The following is a 24,349-nucleotide window of genomic DNA, read 5'->3' as shown; positions in this document are numbered from 1 at the left end:
GTAAGAAATAGAAAGATGAGTGCCTAAAAGTCAACATGTCTGGCTGGAAATGAAATTGGGAACAAACAAAGAAGAGGAATTCAAGGTGGGTATCTCTACCGCTGTCCACGCGTTCGAAAGGAGCCTAAGCACTACTCAACTAATCTGGGACGTGATTGCAATTACGAAAATAGAAGACATCTAAGATGTGGTATACAGAGGTGTGACGGTCATCATGCACTTTGATTTATTTAAAAGATCATGTACTAATGCTTTAGATGCCATCTTTTTTCCTTTTTAATCTCAAATATCAAAATGAACCCTAAATTACTATGACTAGTATGGGAACTAAGAAATGGTAAAAAAATCACCAAGCAAATGAATGCATGATATTAGTCTTGTATATAATCTATATTTTACTTAACTATATATGATTAGGTGATATGCATCCGCACTTTAAATTGTGAATGTCATAGGGCAAGTATTTGCAAGGTTCTTTTTTTCTTTTTCCTTTTCTATTTTAGTTTGCAGGTTCTGATGGCTTCAAAAATGGGTAGGTGAATTAGAAAATTCAACAAATTAATGCATGTTTATGAAGAAGGAAAGGCAGAAGGAAAAGGAGGGCCTTAAATATTGAAGTTTTAAGAGGAAAAGGAATCGGTCTAATTTTCTCCCCGCCCCGCGTGGAAAGCTGTCTTGTTTCACCTTATAGGGGAGCTGCATGCGCTATATATACAGAGATTAGCACCCAAAGAAGAGATCATTAATTCGACTCTCTCATTCTTTTTTCTTTATTTGTTTTCTTCCTTCCTTCAATCCAAGGTAAGTAACATTGCTTGCTCTCATCATTATTTCCCCTCTACTTTCTATTTGTTACATGCATTTACGAACTTCTTCATTTTCTTTTTTACCAAATCCCCTTCTATTTCCATAGCTGCTATATCTTTTATGTTTAGGATCGATTTAGTTATTTGTGGAGTGATTTCTCCTCCATCATCTTATATCATTCTAGTGAATTAATACAGATCATGTACTAGTTGCCCATTTTTGACTTTTTCTTTAATTTCAAGTTTATCAGGTAAAAATGAGTGATGATCAGGTATCCCAACATAGACGCGCCCCTCGCTTGAATGAGAGGATCCTCTCATCATTGTCCAGGAGGTCTGTTGCTGCTCACCCTTGGCACGATCTTGAGATTGGTAGCTTTCTCATCCCTACTCGATCTCTTTCATTCTTCACTAATTTCACTATCACATACATCTGATCATTCCTTTTGTGTTATGCAGGACCTGAAGCTCCAAAGGTTTTCAATGTTGTAAGTATAGTTGTTGATATATAAGCACGAAATGTTAGCTCAAGTGATGTCTGAATAACTGCAATTACCTAGAAGAAAATTTGCACCTATATGTATTTCCTCTTCAGCATAGGAAAACTATTTTCTATTTAGAGGTGTAGATTCTGTGTTCCGATTTTATCATGGAAAGTTGCAAAATGATCATGTTCGTAATTTCTCCAATTGTAACCCTGATTGTTGCCATCTGCCAATAAAAATGATACTAGCTTCTTATCTAATCCTTCTTTTCCTTTTTTGTGCTTGTTGACTATGGTGGGGGTAAAGGGGAAATGGGAAATGAGATCAGATTGTTGGGAACAACATAGCAGAGTAAAAGAAAAATGGCAATATTGTTCTCTTTGTTATTCAAACTCTTGTCCTGTGGTTTACCAGCTTCATTCTTACAGGTCATTGAGATTACAAAAGGTAGTAAAGTCAAATACGAGCTTGACAAGAAAACTGGTCTCATTAAGGTATGATACAATGATCCAACCTATAAGGTAGAATTAAGCAATGCTGTGCTTATTAGACTCCTTGCCAATAGGCTGTATTTACATGGTTAATGGCCTTATTACCTTGCCATTCTTGTTTTGTTTCAAAGAGACTCATAACCAATCTCCCTTCTACCGTCTATATTCAGGTTGATCGTGTCCTATACTCATCAATGGTGTACCCCCAGAACTATGGCTTCATTCCTCGGACATTATGTGAAGATAATGACCCCATGGATGTACTAGTCCTAATGCAGGTAGGCCAGTGAGAGATGAATGCCTTTCCATACAAAATATAAAACAGTATAGTGTTGTGACTGTATTTTTGTCCAATCTAATCCACAACAAAGAAGCTTCTACATACTAATTGAATTGAAATTGTTTTTTTTTCAACAGGAGCCTGTCCTCCCAGGTTGTTTCCTTCGAGCTAGGGCCATAGGTCTGATGCCTATGATTGATCAGGTTCCTATTATTTTATATCTCAGGTTGGACCTTTATTATCAAGTCCTAATAATAAAGGAATGACAAAATTTCTTCATCAATCCAGGGTGAGAAGGATGATAAAATAATTGCAGTGTGCGCTGATGATCCAGAGTATCGCCACTACACTGATATAAACCAGCTTCCCCCTCACCGCCTGGCAGAAATCCGCCGCTTTTTTGAAGACTGTATCCTCTCCATCTTTTAATTTGCTCCTCTTATGAATTTTCTAGCAAACTTTCTACAAGTATAATTTTCTTTAACTGTCACTAGATAAGAAGCTTGAGAACAAGGAGGTTGCTGTTAACGAGTTCCTGCCTCCAAGTACTGCTGTCGACGCCATCCAGTACTCCATGTATGATCTAGATATGATGTTTAAACATGGTTTTTAGTTTTTACTAATCTCAGTGACGTCTGCTTTTGACTCTTTTATGCTAAATTGGGATGTGCATACATATGTTAAAAATATAATAATTTGAGCCAATGTTTTGTGTTTAAAAGATTTTAACATTTGTATTGTTACTTTCATGCAGGGACCTTTATGCTGAATACATATTACAAACACTGAGAAAGTAATTGGATGTTTTATGGAGCATTCTGCCAAAGTTTTAATTGGTATTATTGAAAGTGAGTCTGTTGGAAGTCATTGAAATGATTTAGCTACCGTGGCAATTTGCTCAGGATCATCCTCTGCGGCACCTAGATTGTTGTGTTTTTCTTTTCATATTTTTTTTATGTTTGTTTTTGACAATTTGGTGGGAAAGGAAGGTTAATATATAATTACGGAATTAACACATTCGATATAATTCCATTTGGGACATTAACCAATGTTTGTACTTCTTGCTGGGGCTGGTCTATTATGTTCAATCTTCGGTTGCATCTATGTCCTGTCATTTTCTGCTTTTCCTTAGAAACTGAACTTGCAAAAGTCCATCTCGATAATTAGTAAGGTTGAAGTCCATAAAACCCAATTGATCCACAAGATATCTCGATCCTAACCATTTCCAAAAATACTACTAACATCTTATGCTGAATAAAAATATGACGATAAAGCAGTGTTGTATTTAGTTAGTCGGATTCCAGGGCCTCTCGGGAGACATTGCCCCTGTGGTCCTAAATAGACAACCAGTATATCTCAATCAATAGGACTTGGAACAGTTTTTTGGCAAGTATACTCTAGATAACGGTTTGTGCTGCCCATTCACAAGGGACAAAAGTTCACCGAGTATCAGCTTTTACAAAATGCTCATCGAATATCATCTTTAAAAATGTTGAGAAATGAGAAAGGGTATCAAAAGTTTAAAATGATTAAAGAGATGCATTCCGCCATTTCCCGAGCTAGCAAGCCAACAGTTTCAGCGTTGACTGAAGAGAGCTTTGCTGATTATACCAGTGGCCTCGATATATCGATCAACACACCTGGAGACACAACTACTTTCGCTCCCACTTAGACTACTCCCTGGTTTGGTGATGCACTTGTCAAAGCATTTCTCCCTCACCGTCTGAAATAAGTAAAAAGGGTTAAAATAAATCTTCTGCAAACAGACTGGTATGGCATTTGAACTGAAGTCACCCAAAACATGTGTCGCATACATCACAATTCGCAGCATCTTATAGAATAACAGCAAAGTTAACTCAATCTACTTCTCCAAACGATGTTTCAAACAGTTCATAAAATTTTACAAATCTTATATGATGCATTCGCAGAATCAAGGTACCAACATTTAGATCTGAAGCAAAACCACGACGAAAAAATGCAGATCAATCACTGGCAAGCAGAACATTATCCACACCATGACTACAGGCAAGCCTTTAAATTAGTGCCATACACAGTTCCAAGCACTAAGTTGAAACAAATTAATATGTCAGATATTGAGGTGCCATCCATAGTCTAACGCACTGGACCTCACCGAATAAATGGCAGTGACTAAACAATAACTGGGCAGTGAAAACGGAATAACACAGCAAACAGGCTGGGGTAAATATGTGATAAGAGATTAGAGAGCAACAAAATAAGAGCATGTTGAATGAATTGACTGACCAATTTCAGATTCTCCTCAAGACAAATACTAATCCCTCATGGTGTCACTACGGTTGGTTTGGAAAGCCATGTGTAACTTGGCGGTGTAATTATTGTGGTAGTATTTACACAACCTGATAATTACACTGTATAATAATTATAATTTCGCTTGCCAGAACGTAATTACAGAGTAATTTTCATAGTCATGTTTGATTGGACAAGTGTAATTACATAATTAAATAAACTTTTTTTCCTGATTAAAATGTAGATAAATTTTACGGTGTATGTGTGACAAACATATATGCAAATAATAAATATCAAATATACGAGGTATTTAAAATAAAAAAATCCCAGGAAAGATATAGTAAATAGTTATAAATTGTTGCACCTTTAAATAACAAAAAGATAAATATGAGTTTAGAAGTTATTTTTTCTTAATAAATATTTATACTAATGACTAGAAATCAAAGCTAGTAAAATATGAAATTATGTTTAGCAACTAAGAATAACAAAAGAAAAATAAGAAAAAAGAAGAAAAATATGAGAAGTTGCAAAATTATATGAAAACACCATAAGCAACACATTGGAAAACTCATAAGAAAAATGAAATATAAAGAAAATAGTACTAAAATATATATGAAAAACAAAAACAAAACAACAACAACAACAACCCAGTATAATCCCACTAGTGGGGTCTGGGGAGGGTAGTGTGTACGCAGACCTTTCCCCTACCCTGGGGTAGAGAGGCTGTTTCCGATAGACCCTCTGCTCCTTCCCTCCAAGAACTCCCCACCTTCCTCTTGGGGTGATTCGAACTCACAACCTCTTGATTGGAAGTGGAGGGTGCTCACCGCTAGAGCAACCCACTCTTGTCAAAAAATAGAAAAAAGAGAGAGAATTAGAAAAGTTACATCATCTTGTAATTATTCAGAGTAATTGCCCCTGATTCTCACCAACCCTTTGAGAATTAGAGAGTGTAATTACACGCCCTCATTTACACTCAATTCCATGTTGACCAAGTAATTACTTAGCCAGACAAACATGTCAAACTGTGTAATTACACACAATCACTCACAAACTCAATTCCTAGGTGGCTTTCCAAACAAGCTCTAAATTAGCTTGAGAAGCTATTCTTCCTCTGTTGAAATAATGAAGGAACATCATAAGGCTACAAATGGCTCAAGATTTCAAGAGTTGGACAATTTTTTATACATTTCATTCAGCTGATGTGAGCAGAAAAAAATCAGCTGATCCATTGAGATTTTTAAAGAGAAGCCTTCAGATGACCAAGTATCTGAAACTACCAAGTGTCAGTTCTATCAACCAATTTTGTCATAATTATATATTAACTCAATTATCTAAAAAGACAAGACAGTATAGATTCATACTTCCTCAGTCCCAAGGAATCTAGCCTACCAGACTTGTGCAATTATTCAGAAAAATAACTGAATTGTTACGCACAACTCACTAGTTCTATTATCCGTTAATGCAAGGGAATTGAATCGAGCAGTCAAACCACTGTATTTTCTCACTCACCTTCCAATTAAGTCCATTATCAGGTGTCTAGAGGTAAATGGATTGATTGACCAACTATGCTTCTTATTTATTCTGAATAAGTGAATTAGTCGAATATCGCCGAACTGAAACTATATATCCTAAGATGGGTGATAAGCCATTGCATCTGTATCAAGCCCACCAATCTGTTATCACAAAAGAATTCCAATCCATTCCAGAAGATATGAGATATAAGGGGCCTTGTTTTAACGCTCTTTGTATTGGAATAATTTACTATTTCCCTTTTATAGTAATACAAGGCAAGCTTTGAGAATGTTAAGAGATGAAAAAGTTAGTTAAAAAGTTTCATCCGACAAAGTATTTAAGTAGTATGCATAAGGTGGAGAAGATCGCCAAAGAAGGTTTTGCTATGTCCCATGTCAACCTCCAAACAGTCCATAGGTGCAACAATCCAGTAAGTAAAGATGCTAAATCAGGACGAGACAAACCTAAAATGACAGAGAGAAATAATCCAAAACATCTACAATTACTGGGAATCAATGAGGACTGAACTCAGAAAATAAAACAAAAAGGACATGCCAATTGCCTTTTAACTTGGTAAGGGACTTATATGTTGATAAGTGTGAACTTCTAGTTTTACAAAACCACAATTTTGGATCATCTTGTGCATTCACAAAAGTACACAGCAACCTTTGAATGTTAATATGCCCCTGTGATTGAACAGCCAATCAATTTAGCAGTCCTGAAGAAAACTGGAATATGTTATTTGAAAAAATATGGAAACATGGATATCTATCGAACAACAATTTCACGTTAACACATGACAAGAGTACAACTTGTCTCGTCAACCTGATAATTGCAGATGGTTTACAAGGCTCTACCCTGAATATTGCAGGAAAAAAAAGTTGTAATTTTAATGGTGTGGGAAGCTTCCTTAAAGATTCACGGAACATAAAAATCTCCTACTAACCAAGCAAAGCCAACGCCTACTAATAATAAAGCTTATAGCTTGAAAAGGCTTTAAATAAACCATAAAGTATCCACATCTTATTTTGCTAATTAAGGTAGTGCTTTTCGGATAATAACAAGTCAGGCATCTTAGATGAGATAAGTAACTATCCAGCAACTACTAGCTCAGTTAGTCAGAAAAGAGTGACAAATTGAGTAAAATGGTAAAATCGCGGGATAACAGTTTCAATTAACCGAGAACACCGGCAAAAGCAAATATAATTAAACCGGGAAATCAGAAGCAGGAACAGAGATGAGATCAAACCTCGAGAAATTGCTCAGCGTAAGCCTGGGCGAGCTGAGTTTTGACCTGGTCCATGATGTCATGCGTCGAGAATTGCGACGATGATCCACTTGACGGCGACGAAAAAGAATCCATATTCCCTCTCACTCTCTCCTTCTCCTTCTCCTTCTCCTTCAGATTGTAAAACCCTAGATGCTAATGTTTTGCGGTTGGCCTAAGAGGCTAAAACCCCTCTCACCGCCCCCAGCTCAAATTACACTTTTACCCCATATCTTTTTTTTATTCTTCTTCCTTTCTCTTTCCTTTTCTTTTTCCCCTTTCCTTTTTATCCTTCTTTGAGAACAGTAATAAAGTTTGATTTGGTATAATTTAAAATCCTTTGCGAGGAAAACACTTTTGCATCTAACACCATTTTGAAAGTCATTCACCATGAGTGATGAATTTTGAATATGAATCCATGTATCTTTGGGTATGTCTTTTGCTCAATGGTCCTTATAGTTTACCCTCGTAATCGGATAACAATTGAATTTGTAAGTGGTTTTAAGGATACGTGATCTAACTTGATACAAAACGATAAATCAGATTGCAATTGAAATAAATAATAGAAAAGTAAATACTAACCACACAAGTTGAACAGTCTTATCCTTGGAAGGTTATCCACCCTCGAGCCAAAAGTGCTTTGATTGATATCAGAACAGAACAACAAGAGAATAATAAGAACTTAAAGAGAATAATAATATATTATTTTGGGATGCGTGTTACAATGTGTCTAATGAATAATCAGACCCTCCTTTATATAGTAGATAAGTCCTACTTTAGGTGCAATTCTATAAAAGGTAAAAGATTTTTTGATTCGCTGATTGCTAGTTCCTTATTGATTTGTGTCGAGATTCCCGCCGTAATATCCGACCGGTCACGGATATTTCGGTCTTCTGTTGGTTATGCTAACAATGTTTCTTCGAGCTCGATCGGGGCTAAGGTCGACTCCGAGATTACTGACTTAATGTTCTCGAAGACAGGCGTTCTGGCCCCGGGTTCTAGCCCGGCGGGATTCAGGGTCAATCTTTAGTCTTTAGTTGTCATGTTCCGAGCCTAACCTACCCTGCCATAGGTGAGCTCGATTCCGACCGCATACAGATCATCCCCTTATTTTTCGGAGAGTAGACGGCGAGAAACGAAGTGACCTTTTGATTCTTTCTTCGGCACCACACGGCAGAAACAACAAAACAGTCGAAACGTCTCGTCAGTCAAGTCTTAATGGAATTAAATGCTCGTCAGTTGTTGGTCGGCCACTCCTAGATGTGAACTTTCGCTGGAAAACTATAAATACCCCATCACTTGTTCATTCAACCCTTTTACCCGTGTACCTAAGAAATTTCAATACTTCCAAGCACTTATATTCTGGTTACTTTGAGATCTTTGATAAGAACTCTCATTCATCTTTTTCTCAAACCACCGAGTGTACTCTTTCTTTTTCTTTATTTCTTCTCTATAAAGAAATGGCAAAAACTTCGAAAACTGTTCCCCAAAAAGAAACTCTTTCTACCTCGCAGCCGACCACTGAAGAGACCGCTTCATGCACTGCTACAGAGGAACCAGCACGGAACCTCCTCTAAAAATATTCATGGGGGGAGGGGGACAATGCTGATTTTAAAGTCAAAAAGACCTCCTCCATACCATGCCGGTGTGAGGAGGTTTCGAGTTATATATGCTCGATCACGGAGGATATTCTCTTCGAAGTCAAGAAGGATTGTAATTGGGTTGACACATATGTGGTGGTTCCCGAACCTGACGAAGCCATCACCACCCACGTCTAGGGGTTTTTAAGTATTTTGGAATGACCCGACTTGTCGTTTTAAGAATTTACGCCTTGTTCAGTGACTTAATATCTCGAGAAGCCTCGCAATATGTATTATGACCTGCGTGTGTGGTCGAGTTTGATTTACGGATGATTCAGAGAGATTTGGGACACTTAGTCCCTGAGATGGAAGCTTAAGTCTTAGGATTTTTACCGTAGTCGGAATTGTGTGAAGACGACTTCGAAATAGAGTTTTGTCAGTTTTGTTAGCTTTGTTGGGTAATTTTGGACTTAGGAGCGTGTCTGGACTGTTAATCTGAGGTCTATAGCCAATTTAGGCTTGAAATGGCGAAAGTCGAATTTTTGGGAAGTTTGACCGGGGGGTTGATTTTTTGATATCGGGATTGGAATGCGATTCCGAGAGTTGGAACAACTCCGTTATGTTATTTGGGACTTGCCTGCAAAATTTGACGTCATTCTGGGTTGGTTTGATAGGTTTCGGCACGAGTTTTAGAAGTTGGAAGTTTTGGAAGTTCATAATTCGATTCGATGCGCGATTCGTAATTCCAGCGTTGTTTGATATGGTTTGAAGCCTCGACTAAGTTCGTATGATATTTAGGGACTTGATGGTATGTTTGGTGGAGGTCCCAAGGGGCTCGGGTGTGTTTCGGGGTGGTTTCGGACCAAATTGGAGTTGTTTTGACTGTTGTTGCTGAAGTCTGGTTTCCTTCTTCGCGAACGCGAAGGGAGTCCCGCGTTCGCGAAGAGGAATTTGAGGGACTGATGGTTTGGTCTTCGCGAATGCGAAGCTGTGGACACGAACGCAAAGAAGGAGCGAGGCAAGCCTTCGCGAACGCGGCCCAGGCAACGCGAACGCGAAGAAGAAAGGAAGATCGGGGCCTGGGGTCGTTTGGCCTTCGCGAATGGAAACACGAAGGAGTTGGTCAGCTGGCCATCACGTACGCGACAAGGAGTTCGCGAACGCGAAGAGGAAATGATGGGGCAGAAACAGGTGGCCTTCGCGAACGCGACGAGGAGGTCGCGAACGCGATGAAGGATTTGAGGTAGTTGGGTTTTGGCCTTCGCGAACGCGAAGAAGGCCTATCTGGGTAGAATTAAAAGTCCTAAAAATGGGGGTTTGAGTTCATAACTCAAAATCAAATTTGGAGCTCGGTAGAAGGCGATTTTTGGAGAGATTCTTGCGTGGGTGTTTGGGGTAAGTGATTCTTATCCAGTTTTGATTAATTTCCATGATTATGTCTTTGAATCCATCATTTAATTCAGATTTAGTGGAGGAAAAATCAAGATTTTTTTAAAATCTTCCAAAAAACGAAAATTTAAGATTTGGAAGTCGAGTTATTATTAGAATTCGATAAAATTGGTATGGTTAAACTCGTATCGGAATGGGTGTTCGGATTTCATGAAAATTATGTCGGGTTCCGAGAGGCGGGTCCCGCGTTGACTTTTGTTGACTTTTTGGAATAAATTTTTAAGTTGACGTATTATTATCCGGAATTATTTTCGATGAATTTTAATGAAGTTATACAATTAATTTTGATAGATTTGAACGGCCCGGAGGTTAATTCAAGCAAAAAGGCAATTTTGGAATATCGGCATAACTTCAAAGAGGTAAGTGTCTTGCGTAACCTCGAGTGAAAGAAATTCCCCTTAGGCATTGAGTCTTATGTGCAACTTGGGTAATTGAAAACCATGTACGCGAGGTGACGAGTACGCACTAGGTTTATATGTGCAAATTTTATTGAGTTAAAGTCTTGAGCATATTGTGTAGTAAATTAGATAATTGTTGGCATATATTTAATCATCTACTTATCGTGCCTAAATCCTTGTTGTTGACTCTGTTGTTATATGACAATGTGATGTGATTATTATTTGATTATTTATGAAATTTCGTGAATTTGCTAGTTTGATAATTATTGGAATTTAATTTCATTTTGGATTTTCCCATCTGCAAATAATTAATTAAATGAGCTTAAGAAGAGGTGTTTATATAATTATTGAAAATTTGATCTTTTATGAAGACTTTACTTTATGTTGAGTAAATTCTATCTCTATTGTTTGTTTTTGGGTGTTGTACATATTGTGTGGAGCATTTGGCTATTTGCTGTGAAATTAATTGACTTGGTTCTAGCTTTGGAACTTGATTATAGTCAGTGGCAAATTGTGATATGAATTGTTGTATTGTGTTGTGGATTAAACACTCTCCTTGACGTTATTTATGCTTCCTACCTTGCTTGTTAATGATATACATGTGCTTGGTGAGGAAGAGTGTAAAGCATGAAGGGTGATGCCGTGCCATTTGAATTATATTATCATGTGAGGGAGAGTGTAAAGCACGAAGGGTGATGCCGTGCCATTGAGAGTGTAAAGTACGAAGGGTGATGTTGTGCCGTTTCATTTATATTATCAGGTGAGGATGAGAGTAAAAGCACGAAGGGTGATGCCGTACCGTTTCATTTATATTATCAGGTGAGGATGAGAGTAAAAGCACGAAGGGTGATGCCGTGTAATTATTTTTATATTATAATATACTCATGGCACGAAGTGTGTTTCCGTGCAGGAGAGGACGAGAGACATATATTATATTGTGATATTGTCTGTTGTGTATGCATTCATGCCTTTACCTTGAGATGTTATTGTGCACCTATGTTTTTTATGTGACTTGCAGTTGTTGTTGCTTCATGTATGCCTCTACTTTATTCTTTTTATTGTTATTGGCACTTCTCCCACTTAGTTGGTACTGTTGTATGTATGTACTGTGAGGAAGATATAAATGCACGAAGGGTGTTGCCGTGCCAATTGATTTGATCTACATATATATATATATATATGAATGAGATAAGTGCACGAAGGTATTGCCGTGACATTTGATGTGATGTGTTGAATATATTTCTCATGCCATGAAAGTTAAATGACGCGTCACATGGTGACTTTTATTCGAAAGAATTATATTTGAAAGATATTTACTTGAAAGAATTATATTTGAAAGACATTTACTTGAAAGAATTATATTTGAAAGATATTTACTTGAAAGAATTATATTTGAAAGATATTTACTTGAAAGAATTATATTTGAAAGATATTTACTTGAAGGAATTATATTCGAAAGATATTTATTGGAAAGAATTTTTATTCAGAAGAGATTTATTTGAAAGAAATCTATTTGAGAGATATATTTATTTGAAGAAAGTATATTTGGGATATATTTATTAAAAAGGATTATATTCTAGAGACTTTCATTGAAAAATTTATAGATAAAAGATGTATATTTTGAAAGGCTTGATTAATTGGTTGTACCTGTATTTATTATTCGTTTGAGTAATATTTATGATGTTCCTGTTGCCTTGCTGTTTAAATCACTAGTCGATTGGTGTTGCCCTTTATTAATATTTGTTTCCTATTATTTCGTATATTATATTGCACATGTTATTAGACTAGTGAGTGTCTTGACTATACATCGTCTCTACTCCATTGAGGTTAGTCTTGATACTTACTGGGCACCGCTGTGGTGTGCTCACTCTACACTTCTGCACACTTTTATGCAGAGCCAGGTATTGAAGATAACGGACTTGAGCAGAGTTAAAGCGGGATCGTAAGGATTCAAGGTAGAGCTGCTTGGTCGTCGCAGTCCCTTGGAGTCTTTTTATTTCATTGTACTGTTAACTTGTAATGAAACAATATTGTATATTCGGTCCTCGTGACCATTCTATGTATTCAGTTAGAGTTCGTGACTCAGTACTACCAGTCTTGGGAGGTTGTATTTCATATTTATTCCGTTGTTAGTTTTGGTTACTTATTTAATTTTTTTTTAAAAATAGCTTCAAAAAGTAATTGAAATCGGCTTACCTAGTCTTAGAGACTAGGTGCCATCACGACGCCTGTGGCGGGATTTTGGGTCGTGACACTCAAACATCAAAAGTAATGTATTCGATACGAAATCTTATATATATATCTTAAGTAGTAATGAATATTGAAATAATTTCGATATTATAATTTGATATTTTTTTTAAAAAAAATACTCCTTTGATTTAATATGCTTTCTATTTGAAAGAGAATTTATACAAAAACATAATTCACAATTTAAATATGATTCTCTAGCATCATTTATTTTTAAGTTTCAACAAGTTAATAAAGTGACACATAATTCACCATACTATACCATGATAACTAATAATTTGTAAATAATTACTAGCTAATACTGAGTTTTTAAATCAATAAGTATTGTATCTTGTAAACGTGAAAAAATAATATTTAGGAAAATAATTATAAAAATATTTTGGACTATTATATAATAAAGACATAACAAAAGTTAATAAATACATACTTTTAAATGAAAGATTTACTTTAAATTTACTATCATAGCAGTCTTAGTGGATAACGTGCAATAATTTTTATTTTAATTATGATATAAAACATTCTCAACTTAATGATTTATGATTAAGAAAAACGTAATTTTGAATAGTCAACGATTTATTAAGAAAATTTGAGGATTTACAAGGTTAGTTACACACAATTGCATAAAATTCTATTAGGTGAGCCCAGTACGCTGGGCATTGGGCATGTCTGGGGCGTAATCCCCAACGACCGAGGCGTAAGTCTCACAGAACTAAGTCCCACACATATGCCCATGGGCGTTTTACGAGTTCCTCGCCCCAAGGCAAGCCCCGGGCGAGTCCCAATTGTGCCTTTTAAAATAGAGGTTTACACATATCCCTTCACGTTTGGCCCCTTGGACCCAGTTATAATCGACTTTTGCAAAATATATGAGATAACCCTCAGTCAAATCCACCCTTCTTTTTGGAGGATCGTAATCCTCCTCCGCTTCTTTGTAAGCAAGATCGAAGGGTTCCCTTTCACCATCGACCACCTCATGTGTTTGTACAGTCCCCGACTCTACCGGGAGGACTGATCAAGCTTGCATGTCGGTCCATTAAGGCGCCCTTCTCGAGTATCGACGAGGACAAGGATCGAGGTTGGCTAGGCCGTTTCATCCTAGTGAGGACCTCAGACTTGATCCCGGTCGAGCACATGTCGTTCCCCGAGAAGTGGAACATGTCACGTAAGTATAATTTAGCTTCCAAAATTTTAATTTATCGCCTTTTTGCCTTTCTTATTATTGGTGTTCTGTGGCAGTGTAGCTAGTGGCGGAGCCAGAATTTTCATCAAGGATTGTCAAAATATAAATAATTAGATATATCGAAAAGTTATGGGGAGTCAATGTATAGTAAATATACATAAAATAAAAAAATTATCTAGAAATATAGTGTAATTTTCCGGCGAAGGGGTGTCGCTTGACACCCCTTAGTTCAATGTGGCTCCGCCACTGGGGGTAGCTGTTGCTCGGGTCCCGAATGTAGTTCCTCGACTCAAGGAGTGGGTCGAGGGTATCGTATCGCAAAGGAATTATTTCGAGCGCTCGTGGCGCGAGCTTTCAAAGGGCCGATAGGAGGCTCGTTCACATGGTGAGATCTTCTTCATGGGTAATATTTGGTTTTACTTATGCAAAGTTCTCACTTGCGTTATTCCCTTTTGCAGGTTTATCCAAGGATGTCCAAATGAGGCCCCCATCTAGTAACGATGATGTCCCCACCGAGTCCCCTGCTCCGAGATAGGGTGAAGAGAAGAAGAGAAAAAGGGTCGCGAGTTCTTCGAGCTCGGAGAAGAAAAAGCCGAAGAGAAGGTTGGTGCGCAAGTCAAAAGAAAGCGTCAGCCCTCGAGCACCACCTTCATGTTCTCTCTATCAGCTGAGGGATGAACCCAAAGAAGAAAAAGAGGAAGAAACCTTCAATCTGGTGGCCCAAGTGTCGACACGACCCGAAGGGCAAGGGGCCTCCGAGCTAGAGGGAGACAATGTCGATCTTCATCGAGCTAGGGAGATCGAAGAGAAGGCCGAGACCGAAGATTCCCGGGACATGGTCAGTGCGCCGAAGGAAGCTCTTGGTGTGATAGAGATCACTGAGTCACCTTCATTCACTGAGTCCATGTACAATAAGGCTCGGACGATGAAAGAACGTCCCAATGAGGGAGTCCGCAGAATGGACAATCCCTTCGCGGATTCTTTGATGGAGTGGACTCTACGGCCATGGAGGGTGTCACCGGGTTGGGTAATTTAGAGATACCGAGGAAGAGTCCATATTCGGGAGCAAGCGGACCTTCCTCGAGTCCCAAACTGGTCAATCGATTCCCTTCCCCGAGTGTGGACTGTCACGGCCCAATTTCACCTATAGGTCGTGATGGCGCCCAACACTACAACTAGGCAAGCCAACTTAATAAATTAAGCATATATTGACAAAATTTAAAACCAAGAAAAATAATAAAATATCAAATTCTACCAATGTGTGTGCCAAGGCCTGGTGTCACAAGTGTATGAGCATCTAGTAGATTATACAAAACCTCAAACATTGTTTGAAATAAAAATAGACATAATGAAAAATACAAGGAGAGACACTAGTAGCTGCAGAACAGATCATAAAGGCAGCTCACCACTATGCCCCTGGATAACGTAGGTGTAAGACGATAGGCCCCCCACTAGTACTTGCCTCAGGTCCTACACAAAAAGTGCAGCAAGTGTAGTATGAGTACGTAAACAACGTGTACCCAATAAGTATCAAGCCTAATCTCGAAGTGGTAGAGACGAGATGGCTGGCTTTGACACTCACTATGGGTCAATAATAATAATAGAAATACAACTAGGATATTTAAATCAACATGATTTACAGAATTTAAAATAATTTATTTAATCAGCGGAAATAATAAAATTCCTTCAAATGCAACAATTCTCAATATATTAATTAAATTCCTTCAATTCAAATAATTTCTAATTTATCATTAAATATCATTTACAGGAATAACAATTAATTCTCTAACAAGCAAGAATAATAATTCATTAAATTCCAAGGATTTTTCAGTTTATCAATTAGCTTCGCAAGCTGAAATAAACTATTAAATATCGTGTAATTATTATTATTAAGCACTATTTCTGCCGAGGACGTACGGCCCGATTCCGAGTGTTGTGTACACTGCCGAGGGACGTGTGACGCAATCCATAGATGTATCTATCCTGCCGAGGCGTTCGGCCCGCTCCACAAGAAAGGAGGACATTTTCTTATATACCTCCGGAAGGAGAGTATATTTATTATAAGATAAATTCGGGAGGAAAAATAATTTTTTTTAACAATTAATTAATTTAAACAGAAAATCAAACATATGAATTTCCCATCCTTTAATATTTTTATCTAACAATTCACAACATATATATATATAAATATATCAAATAATATTAATTAAACAAGGAATACAATTTATACAAGTAATTCATGTTTTGAGTCCTAAACTACCCGGACTTTTCGCATTAATAGTAGCTACGCACGGACTCTATTCACCTCATGCGTACGTAGCCCCCGCAATTATCAGCAATTATTCAATCTAATCCCTATGGGGTAATTTTCCCCTTACAAGATTAGACAAGAGACTTACCTCGTCTCAAAGTCCACTTTCCGATTATCGCGTCGTGTAAAATTCTCGATTCAATGCCGAAAAATCCGAAACTATCCAAAAGTTATAAAAATAATTAATATATGTTCAAAAATTCGAAATTCATCTATTAAATAAATTACCATATCCAAAATGATAAAATTTCTAAAACTCACTCCGGGCCCACATGCTCGGATTCTGGAAATTTTTGGATGAAAACGTTACCCATAATCTCAAGAACTTGAATATATAATTTCTACCCAATTTCATAACTATTTTCGTGGTTAAAATCTCACTTTTATAAAAAAAAAATAGGTTTTTCATCTAAATCTTTGATTTCTAAGATTTACTAGTTATAATCTACTTATAATCTATGTATTTAACTCAAGGAGGTGTAGAATTAACTTTTCTCCAAGTTGTTAGTTGAAATCTCCTCTCAAAAAGCTCCAAAATCGCCCAAGAATGGAAGAAAATGGGCAAAAATGGTGAATTCCCATTCTTTTAAGCTTTATGCCAAACGGGTCTTTCGCACCTACGGACAGTGTACCGCACCTGCGGCTTCCACACCTGCGGAAAATCCTCGCAGGTGCGAGTCTCACTAACATTGGCCAAACCCACATCTGCACACACTGCTTCGCGCATGCGCGATCGCAGGTGCGCCAAAATTTCGCATCTGCGGCGATGGCCTCCCTTTCCCTTTTCCGCTTCTGCGAAGAAATCTCGCATCTGTGAGTTCTGTGCCTGCGAGCTTCTATCGCATCTGCGAATGTCGCACCTGCGATTGGCCAAGCGCAGGTGCGATTCTGACAGTAGCTGGGAGCTTCGGTTTTGGCTCCCAACTTCCAACTTGGTCCGAGCCTCGTCCGATTGACACTCGGGCCCCCCGGGATCCCGCCCGAACATACCAACAGGTTTGAAATCATAAAACGGACTTGCTCGAACTCTCGGAACGTGTAAAACAACATCAAATCTAAGAATCATACCCTAAACCAAATTGATTCAAACTTAAGAATTTCAAGTTCTTCAATTTATTTCCAATGCGCCGAAATATACTTAAACTACTCGGAATGACATAAAAATTTGCGTGCAAGTCTTAAATCACTATATGTAACTATTCCCAAACTCGAAATTCCAAACGGACTTTAATTACCCAAAATCCTACTCCAAACCAAATTTACAGAATTTTAAACCTTCAAATTGTTGATTTTTACTATTAAGCGTCAAACGCTCCCGGGTTATCCAAAACCCGTTTCGGACATATTTCCAAGTCCAAAATCATCATATGAACCTATTGAAATCGTCAAATCCCGATTCCGGGGTCATTTTCTCAAAATGTTGACTGAAGTCAAACTTGGCCTTTTAAGGCTAATTTAAGGAACTAAGTGTTCCGATTTCAACCCAAATGCTTCCAAATCCCGAACCAACCATCCCCGTAAGTTATAAATTAATAAAAGCATGTTCAGGGAGTTTTATTTTAGGGAACGGGTTTCTAAAAGTTAAAATGACCGGTTGGGTCATTACATGGACCCTGGCCAAAAGCGATTCATCACTTTCTCCCTTCCGGAAGACTCCTGGGTCCTCTCCGCCCTCGTAGCGGTGGCTATCTATCTTCGGTGTCTGGTGACTGAGGATGATCAAGCCAAGATGAATGAGGTGGATGCACCATGTCTGTTCAACAAAGCACAATAGGCGTTAAACCAGGTATCTTTAGATATTCCTCAATGGTTCTCAATTTGTACTTAGGCTATTTTGCAGATAACTCTAACATTTTCTCTTTGTGTTTGTAGGCCGCAGTGCTTTACCACTAGACTTTTCTCCAATACTAGGATGAGAGGAAATAGTTTGAGGCTGAGGTTTGAGGGCTAACTGAAAAGAGGGATTCCTACAAACTTCTCAGTAAGCACTGTGAAGGGGAGGCCAAGAGCCTCCGAGCTGAGCTCGAGGTGGCTCGGAAGGAGCATGCCAATCTGGCCGAGAAGGTAAAGATATTTGAGGTTAGCATTGATGATCTAGGCTTGGTAGCTAACGATTGAAATCCGCAGGTCCAACAGAAAATCGACCGGGTTGCTCAACTTCAAGTTGAGATGGATGTTGTCAAGGCCGAGATTGACGAATGGAAGGGCAGGATGGATCGTCTGGCCTCGGAAAAGAAGGTTGCTCTGGCGCAACTGACTTCGACTGAGGTCCATCTTCGAGCAATAAAGGAAAAGGTCGAGATGTAGGCCAAAAAGGTCAAAGATCTCCAGTCTTGGCTAAGTTCAGTTGCCTCCGATCGGAAAATTGTGGCCAAGGAACTTGAAACGGCCAAGTCAGTGGCGGCGGTGGTTAAAGCCGACGCCGACGAGATAGTGGCCTAATATAAGGTCGATGCCGAGGCGGCCCAGGACCGCTTGAAAGATATCATTGAATATGAGAAGCGACAGTCACTGAGATAGGCCCTTGAGGAGATTCATGCTCTGGGTTTCGATCTATCAGTCGCAATTGAAATCGCTAAGCGGCTCAAGGACGAGGCCAAGAAGTTGGCCTACCCCGAAGAAGAAGACTCTGAGGGTTTTGATGGAACCGGGGGCGAAGAAGACTAGGTTGTTTAGATGCCTTTGTAAAAAAAATTGCTTTTGTTTTTAGTACTTTGTGTGTGTATATATATATATATATATATATATATATATATATATATATATATATATCGTGTTCGGAGATTCGAACAGGCCTTGCCTTAGACATTATTTTATTTAGGCATCGTGGGGGTTCGGTATGACCAGAAACATTTTCCCCCAAAACACTTATGATGTTTTAGATTGTAGTTTGTCTAAGGTAGCCTTTAGAACCGGTTATTAAAATTTTGAAGGCCTTGTTTTTGTTATGGGTCTCGGACGTCTCCGAGCAGTTTTAGTATGGCCGTAGACTTTTTAGTTCGGGTGTTGCCCAATGGGCTTGTTACCCCGAGTTATCCGTGCTTGTCCAAGATAACAGTCCCTGAATGGGGATGGCCTCAGCCTTTAAGGTTCGGGCGTCGCCTAATAGATATTGCGCCCCAGGCTTCGATAGCCCCAGCCGTTCAAGTTGTTTTTGGACGGAAGTCGCCGATTGGGGTGATCGTTTGAACCCAGATAAGGCGACCCTTGTGCTCGATACCTTCAGTGGATCGTATGCAAGAAATTCCTTAACGAAAAGAAATTTTTTTAAGGGACACGATATTTATCCGCAAGGTAGAGACTTTATTATTGTGCGTAATAGTTACACATGTGTACAAGCTTTGTGCCATGGCTCGAGCAGTCTATGCGGGTATAGTTCATTTGACTGTTTGACCCTTACAGTAAATCCTACCAATCGAGCTAAGATCATTGAATCATAAAGTTTCCTTCCTTGCTAAAGTTTTTATCCGAGGGTGATGCCCCCCAGTGTTCGGGGCTGATCGAAGAGAAGCCTTGAATACTTTTGTAGTCTTCGATACCGGTTCGTAACCGGCCTTCAATTTTAAGTTAGCACTATTTACTTGTTGCCTCATTAAAAACCTTGCCGGAAAACCCATTTGGGACAGAACCGGTTCAAGGGAAAAAAACGTGCAACGCGTGCTTTCAGGCCTAAAGGTTGTATTGTTCTTTGATGATTCCTTGCAAGTGTTAGTTCGGAATGTCAATAAATAAAAGGAAATGAATGGGATCATACCTTAGCAATAGTATCACTTCAAGTAAGCTATGTTCTAGTTGTTCGGTAGTTGCTCACTGTTCATCGTCCCGAGTTTGTACGATCTTTTACCGATGATCTCGATAATTTGGTAAGGGCCTTCCCAGTTCGTCCCCAACTTCCCTTCGTTCGGGTTTCAGGTGTTTAGTGTAACATTCCTTATTACCAAGTCCCCGACATTGAAGTGTCGAAGGGTTGTCCTTCAATTGTAATATCTCTCGATCCGCTGCTTTTGGGTAGCCAACCGGACAAGGGCTGTTTCGCACCTTTCATCCAATAAATCTAGGCTCGTGTTCATAGCCTCGACGTTCGATTCCTTGGTTACATATCGGAACCTGAGACTTGGCTCTCCGACTTTGATCGGTATTAGAGCTTCAGCACCGTAGACTAGTGATAACGGGGTGGCCCCGGTACTGGACTTAGAGGTCGTTCGGTATGCCTATAAGACTTCGGGCAAGATTTCCTTCCATCTTTCTTTGGCGTCAGTTAACCTCTTTTTGAGGTTTGGAGTATGGTTTTGTTGGTCAATTCTGCTTACCCATTCCCACTAGGGTGGTAGGGTGTTGATAGGATCCTTTTGATCTTATGATCTTCAAGAAATTTGCTTGCCTTGTTGTCGATGAATTGTTTCCCGTTGTCGCACACGATCTCGGTCGGCATTCCGAATCGACATTGATATGATCCCAAATGAAGTTGATTACTTATTTCTCCCTGACCTTTTCATATGCCTGGGCTTCCACCCACTTAGAAAAATAGTCAGTCATAAACAATATAAATTGAGCCTTACCGGGTGCCCATGGAAGGGGTCCAAAACTATCCATTCCTCACTTCATGAATGACCATGGTGACAAAACTGGATGCAGCAGCTCCCTGGGCTGATGAATCATCGGAGTGTGCCTTTGACATTCATCACATTTTCGTACAAACTATTTCGCGTCCTTTTCCATATCGATCCAGTAATAACCGGCTCTGATTATTTTTTGAACCAATGATTCGGTGCCTGAATGATTTCCACAAGTTTGTGGATTTTCCTCAAAACGTACTCAGTATCCCCTGGCCCTAGACATATTGCAAGTGGACCATCGAATGCTCTTCTGAATAGGGTTCCGTCTTTGGATAGGCTGAACTGTGTTGCCTTTGTACGCAGGGCCCTCGATTCTTTTAGATTCAAGGGAAGTTTCCCGGTCTTCAGATATTCCACATATTTATTTCTCAAGTCTCAAGTTAGGTTTGTTGAGTTGATCTCGGCATAGCCTTCTTCTACCATCAATCTCATAAGTTATACGACTGCCCTCGAGGTTAACACGTCGTCTTCGATCGATGACCCCAAGTTAGCGAGGACGCCGGCCTCGCTGTTTTGATCCCGAGGTACGTGTTGTAAAGTCCATTCTTTGAACTGATGCATGTTACCTATAACTTGTCCAGGTACCTTTGCATTCTTTCTTCTCTGACCTCGAACGTTCTATTAACTTGGTTTACCAAAAGGAGGGAGTCACACTTGGCTTCGATCACCTCTACCCCCAAACCTTTGGCTAGTTCAAGGCCTGCAATCATGGTCTCGTATTCGGCCTTGTTGTTAGTCAATTTCACAGTCCTAATAGATTGTCTAACTACATTGCCTGTTGGTGGCTTCAATATGATACCAAGTCCGGACCCTTTTGTATTCAAGGCACCGTCCGTAAAGAGGGTCCAGATTACTGAGGCGGTTCCTAAGTTAATTAATAACTCTTTTTCGGCCTCGGGTATTAGGGCCGGCGTAAGGTCGGCCACAAAGTCTGCCAAAATTTGAGACTTAATGGAAGAGCGGTCGATATTCAATATCATACCCACTGATTTTCACGGCCCATTTGGCCAACCGGCCCGAGAGCTCGGGTTTATGCATAACATTACTTAACGGGTAAGTGGTCACGACACATATGGGGTGACACTGGAAGTTTTGTTTTAGCTTTCTAGAGGCTCTTAGCAAAGCGAGCGCCAGCTTTTCTAGGTGAGGGTACCTAGTTTAGGCCTCACCTAGGGTCCTGCTAACGTAGTAAATTAGAAATTGTGTACCTTGTTCTTCCCGGACCAGGACTCCACTTACCGTTATTTCCGATACTTCCAAGTACAAATGTAGTTGTTCGTCTATCTTTGCCATGTGAAGTAGTGGTGGGGTCGACAGATACCGCTTGAGTTCCTCCAAAGCCCGTTGGCATTCCGGGGTCCATGAGAAGTTATTGTTCTTCTTCAATAGCGTGAAGAACCGGTGGCTCTTCTCGGACGACCTCGAGATGATTCATCCCAGGGCAGCTATGCGCCCGGTTAATATTTGTACGGCCTTCACGTTGTTCACAACCATTATCTCTTCTATGGCTTTGATTTTGTCGGGGTTGATCTCGATTCCCCGGTTAGATACCATGAATTCGAGAAATTTACTTGACCCAACTGCAAATGTACATTTCTCTAGGTTCAGCTTCATATTATATTTCTTCAATATGCTGAAGGTTTCTTGTAAATGATTTAAATGGTCCTCTACTAGCAGGGACTTAACCAACATATCGTTAATATAAACTTTCATTGATTTTCCTATTTGTTCTTCGAACATCCGATTTACTAGGAGTTGGTAAGTGGCACCAATATTTTTTAACCTGAATGGTATCACGTTATAGCAGTAGGTGCCGTATTTAGTGATGAATGAGGTTTTTTCCTGGTCACCCGGGTCCATCCATATTTGGTTGTACCCGGTTTAGGCATCGAGAAAACTGAGGATCTCGTGACCGGTTGTGGCATCGATCATGTGATCGATGTTGGGCAAAGGGAAAGAGTCCTTGAGACATGCCTTATTCACATCTTTATAGTCTACACACATTCTTAATTTATTCCCTTTTTTAGGGACTACCACTTCGTTCACTAACCAATCCGGGTATTTAACCTCCCGAATGAAACCGATTTTAAGGAGTTTAGATACCTCGTCCTTGATGAAAGCATGTTTGATCTCGGACTGGGGTCTCCTCTTCTGCTTCACCGGATGGGACTTCGGGTCCAGGCTTATCTTATGAGTGGTTATTTCCGGCGGGATCCCTTTCTTGTCAAGATGGGACCAAGCGAAACAATCTATGTTAGCCATAAGAAACTGAATGAGTTTTTTCCTGAGCTCAGGATTTAACCACGTGCCCAGGTATACCTTTTGATCAGGCAAGTGTTCACTCAATACGACTTGTTCCAGCTCCTTGACCATCGATTTAGTGGCGTCGGATTCATCGGGGGCTATAAAAGATCTAGGGACCCCGTAATCATCATCCTCATCTACCCCTCGTTCCTATGATTCTGTCAAGGCTGGTATCAGTGATTGCTATTTGGCCCCGTTTTTTACCATCTCATTCGGATATAGCTCAGTTAAGATTGCGAATGCCGGTATGACTTCATCGACAACGAACATTTTCTCGGCGGTTGGTTGTTCCACATAGACTATTTTGACTCCTCCAGGTATTGGGAATTTCAGCACTTGGTGCAGTGTCGAGGGCACTGCTCTCATATTGTGAATCCACGGTCTCCTGAACAAAGCGTTGTACTTCATGTCTCCTTCAATTACGTAAAACATAGCTTCCTGGATGGTTCCGGCGGTGTTCACCGGTAATGTTATCTCACCCTTAGTGGTTTCACATGCCATGTTGAATCTGTTTAGAACTCAGACTGCATTCACGATTTGGTCTTGCAGACCGATCTGCTCCACGACCCTTGATCGGATGATGTTGACCGAGCTACCTGGATCAATTAACACATGCTTAACTCGAACTTTATTTACGAGTATAAATATTACCAGTGCATAATTTTTATCTGTATGATCCCTTCCGTGCCCTCATCATTGAAAGACAAGGTCGTTTCCAGTATGTAATCTCGAGTCCGTTTTTCCCTCGTGATGGATACTTTGGTGCGCTTCATCATCGGCCCCTGAGGGACATCGACCCCACCGATGATCATGTTAATGACGCGTTGAGGTTCCTATTTTTTGGTCTGTTTGTTAGAATCCCTATTCCTGAAATGATTCTTTGCTCGGTCGCTCAGGAATTCTCGAAGATGCCCGTTATTGAATAGTCAAGCTACTTCCTCTCTCAATTGCCGGCAATCCTCTATTCTGTGGCCGTGAGTGCAGTGATATTTACACATCTGGTTAGTATCCCTTTGGGTTGGGTTGGATTGTAGAGGTCGAGGCCATTTGTATCTCTTATGCGTCCGATAGCTGATACAATGGCGGAAGCATCGACGCTAAAGTTGTATTCTGATAACCTCGATGCCTCTTTAGGCCCGATGGTCCTATCGAAAC

At 39.6% G+C, this 24,349-nt stretch overlaps 2 protein-coding genes across 3 annotated transcripts; one reads left to right on the top strand and one right to left on the bottom strand.

The window, feature by feature from the left end:
- The first annotated feature begins 525 nt into the window (after positions 1–525).
- LOC104094860 (soluble inorganic pyrophosphatase PPA1-like) lies at positions 526–3,166 on the top strand. Of its 2 annotated transcripts, none has more exons than XM_009600876.4 (9): positions 526–801; positions 1,058–1,178; positions 1,266–1,294; positions 1,720–1,785; positions 1,953–2,060; positions 2,200–2,265; positions 2,351–2,471; positions 2,557–2,638; positions 2,817–3,166. In XM_009600876.4, the coding sequence occupies exons 2-9, from the start codon at positions 1,064–1,066 to the stop codon at positions 2,857–2,859; spliced, it is 630 nt and encodes a 209-aa protein (XP_009599171.1). In that variant the 5' UTR covers positions 526–801; positions 1,058–1,063; the 3' UTR covers positions 2,860–3,166. The 2 variants fall into 2 exon arrangements, with proteins under 2 accessions (XP_009599171.1, XP_009599170.1); XM_009600875.4 differs by having other exon boundaries at positions 529–801; positions 1,050–1,178.
- Positions 3,167–3,325: 159 nt separating this feature from the next.
- Positions 3,326–7,304, bottom strand: LOC104094859 (mitochondrial import inner membrane translocase subunit Tim13-like). Its single transcript, XM_009600873.4, has 2 exons — positions 7,092–7,304; positions 3,326–3,785 (listed from the first exon to the last, which is right to left on the bottom strand). The coding sequence occupies exons 1-2, from the start codon at positions 7,203–7,205 to the stop codon at positions 3,639–3,641; spliced, it is 261 nt and encodes an 86-aa protein (XP_009599168.1). The 5' UTR covers positions 7,206–7,304; the 3' UTR covers positions 3,326–3,638.
- Between the last annotated feature and the right edge of the window lie 17,045 nt (positions 7,305–24,349).

The sequence above is a fragment of the Nicotiana tomentosiformis genome, chromosome 8 (assembly GCF_000390325.3).
Source record: "Nicotiana tomentosiformis chromosome 8, ASM39032v3, whole genome shotgun sequence".
NCBI classification, from domain to species: Eukaryota; Viridiplantae; Streptophyta; class Magnoliopsida; order Solanales; family Solanaceae; genus Nicotiana; species Nicotiana tomentosiformis.
This window is presented reverse-complemented; position numbering and strand designations above follow the sequence as displayed.

Coding starts and splice junctions, on each gene's coding strand:
- LOC104094860 (XM_009600876.4), top strand. CDS start 1,064: ATGAGTGATGATCAGGTATCCCAACATAGACGCGCCCCTCGCTTGAAT. Junction 2,061..2,199: donor ATGTACTAGTCCTAATGCAG/GTAGGCCAGTGA, acceptor TTTTTTCAACAG/GAGCCTGTCCTCCCAGGTTG. Junction 2,639..2,816: donor GACGCCATCCAGTACTCCAT/GTATGATCTAGA, acceptor ACTTTCATGCAG/GGACCTTTATGCTGAATACA.
- LOC104094859 (XM_009600873.4), bottom strand. CDS start 7,205: ATGGATTCTTTTTCGTCGCCGTCAAGTGGATCATCGTCGCAATTCTCG. Junction 3,786..7,091: donor ACGCTGAGCAATTTCTCGAG/GTTTGATCTCAT, acceptor TACTTATTTCAG/ACGGTGAGGGAGAAATGCTT.